General features: G+C 42.6%; 1 protein-coding gene across 1 annotated transcript in view; it reads left to right on the forward strand.

Moving 5' to 3' along the window:
* LOC124017625 (regulator of G-protein signaling 22-like) overlaps positions 1 to 1,659 on the forward strand; it is an 18,995-nt gene extending 17,336 nt beyond the window's left edge. Inside the window, exons 13-14 of the mRNA XM_046332878.1 lie at positions 1,344 to 1,436; positions 1,606 to 1,659. Coding sequence (XP_046188834.1) covers positions 1,344 to 1,436; positions 1,606 to 1,659 — 147 coding nt within the window. The remainder of the gene's footprint in view (positions 1 to 1,343; positions 1,437 to 1,605) is intronic.
* Positions 1,660 to 1,903: the final 244 nt, after the last annotated feature.

Below are 1,903 nucleotides of genomic sequence, written 5' to 3' on the forward strand. Positions count from 1 at the left end.
ATAGTGATGATGATGATAGTGATGATGATAGTGATGATGATGATGATAGTGATGATGATGATGATAGTGATGATGATAGTGATGATGGTGATGATAGTGATGATGATAGTGATGATGATGATAGTGATGATGATGATAGTGATGATGGTGATGATAGTGATGATGGTGATGATAGTGATGATGATAGTGATGGTGATGATAGTGATGATGATGATAGTGATGATGATGATAGTGATGATGGTGATGATAGTGATGATGATGATGATAGTGATGATGATAGTGATGATGATGATAGTGATGATGATATAGTGATGATGATGATAGTGATGATGATGATAGTGATGATGGTGATGATGATGATAGTGATGATGGTGATGATAGTGATGATGATAGTGATGATGGTGATGATAGTGATGATGATGATGATGATGATGATGATAGTGATGATGATGATAGTGATGATGGTGATGATGGTGATGATGGTGATGATAGTGATGATGATGATAGTGATGATGGTGATGATAGTGATGATGATAGTGATGATGGTGATGATAGTGATGATGATAGTGATGGTGATGATGATGATAGTGATGATGATGATAGTGATGATGGTGATGATAGGTGATGATGATGATGGTGATGATAGATGATGATGATGATGATGATAGTGATGATGATGATAGTGATGATGATGATAGTGATGATGGTGATGATAGTGATGATGATGATGGTGGTGATGATGATGGTGGTGATGATGATAGTGATGATGATAGTGATGATGATGATGATGATGATGGTGGTGATGATGATAGTGATGATGATGAAGATGATGATGATGATGATGATGATGATGATAGTGGTGATGATGATAGTGATGATGATGGTGGTGATGATGATGGTGGTGATGATAGTGGTGATGATGGTGATGATGGTGATGATGATGATGATAGTCATGATGATGAAGATGACCATCTGACCCATTAGTTACGGTTCTCATTCTAACCCCTCCAGTTGTGATGATGGTGATGATGATGATGATGATGATGAAGATGACAGTCTGACCCATTAGTTACGGTTCTCATTCTAACCCCTCCAGTTGTGATGATGATGATGATGATGATGAAGATGACCATCTGACCCATTAGTTACGGTTCTCATTCTAACCCCTCCAGTTGTGATGATGATGATGATGAAGATTACAGTCTGACCCATTAGTTACGGTTCTCATTCTAACCCCTTCAGTTGCTGTATTCAACATACGTGTGCAGTGCTGCCTGTAGTAGCATTGGGGTGGAGGAGGAGAGCAGAGAGAGGGTGTACACCGGTCTCACTCCCCGTTTGAGGAGCTGTTTGACTGGGTGGAGGAACACACTCTGACCCTCCTCCTGGAGCCCTGGACGCTGCTCACCACCAGGGACACAGACACCTTCCAGAAGGTGTGAGCCCTTTTCTTTAAAAATGTATTTTAAAACACGCTGTAGTTGAAATAGCTCATCGGCCGAAACAGACAGACTCTCCTGTTCGTGCATCTCTCCTTAGTCAGATTCGTAAGACGTGTGTTTTGGTCTGGATATTTGATGTCATTGTTACTGCGCGTTCTCTCAGGTGGCTGTACGGGAGGAGACTGCCAGGTGGAGTCAGAGCCGTACGGAGAACTGAAGACGCTGTACGAGGAGGCTGTACACAGACTGGAACAGGTGAGCTCTATTGAAGGTCAACGAGGAGGCTGTACACAGACTGGAACAGGTGAGCTCTATTGAAGGTCAACGAGGAGGCTGTACACAGACTGGAACAGGTGAGCTCTATTGAAGGTCAACGAGGAGGCTGTACACAGACTGGAACAGGTGAGCTCTATTGAAGGTCAACGAGGAGGCTGTACACAGACTGGAACAGGTGAGCTCTA

This window comes from Oncorhynchus gorbuscha, unplaced genomic scaffold (assembly GCF_021184085.1).
Source record: "Oncorhynchus gorbuscha isolate QuinsamMale2020 ecotype Even-year unplaced genomic scaffold, OgorEven_v1.0 Un_scaffold_295, whole genome shotgun sequence".
Classification (NCBI taxonomy): Eukaryota; Metazoa; Chordata; class Actinopteri; order Salmoniformes; family Salmonidae; genus Oncorhynchus; species Oncorhynchus gorbuscha.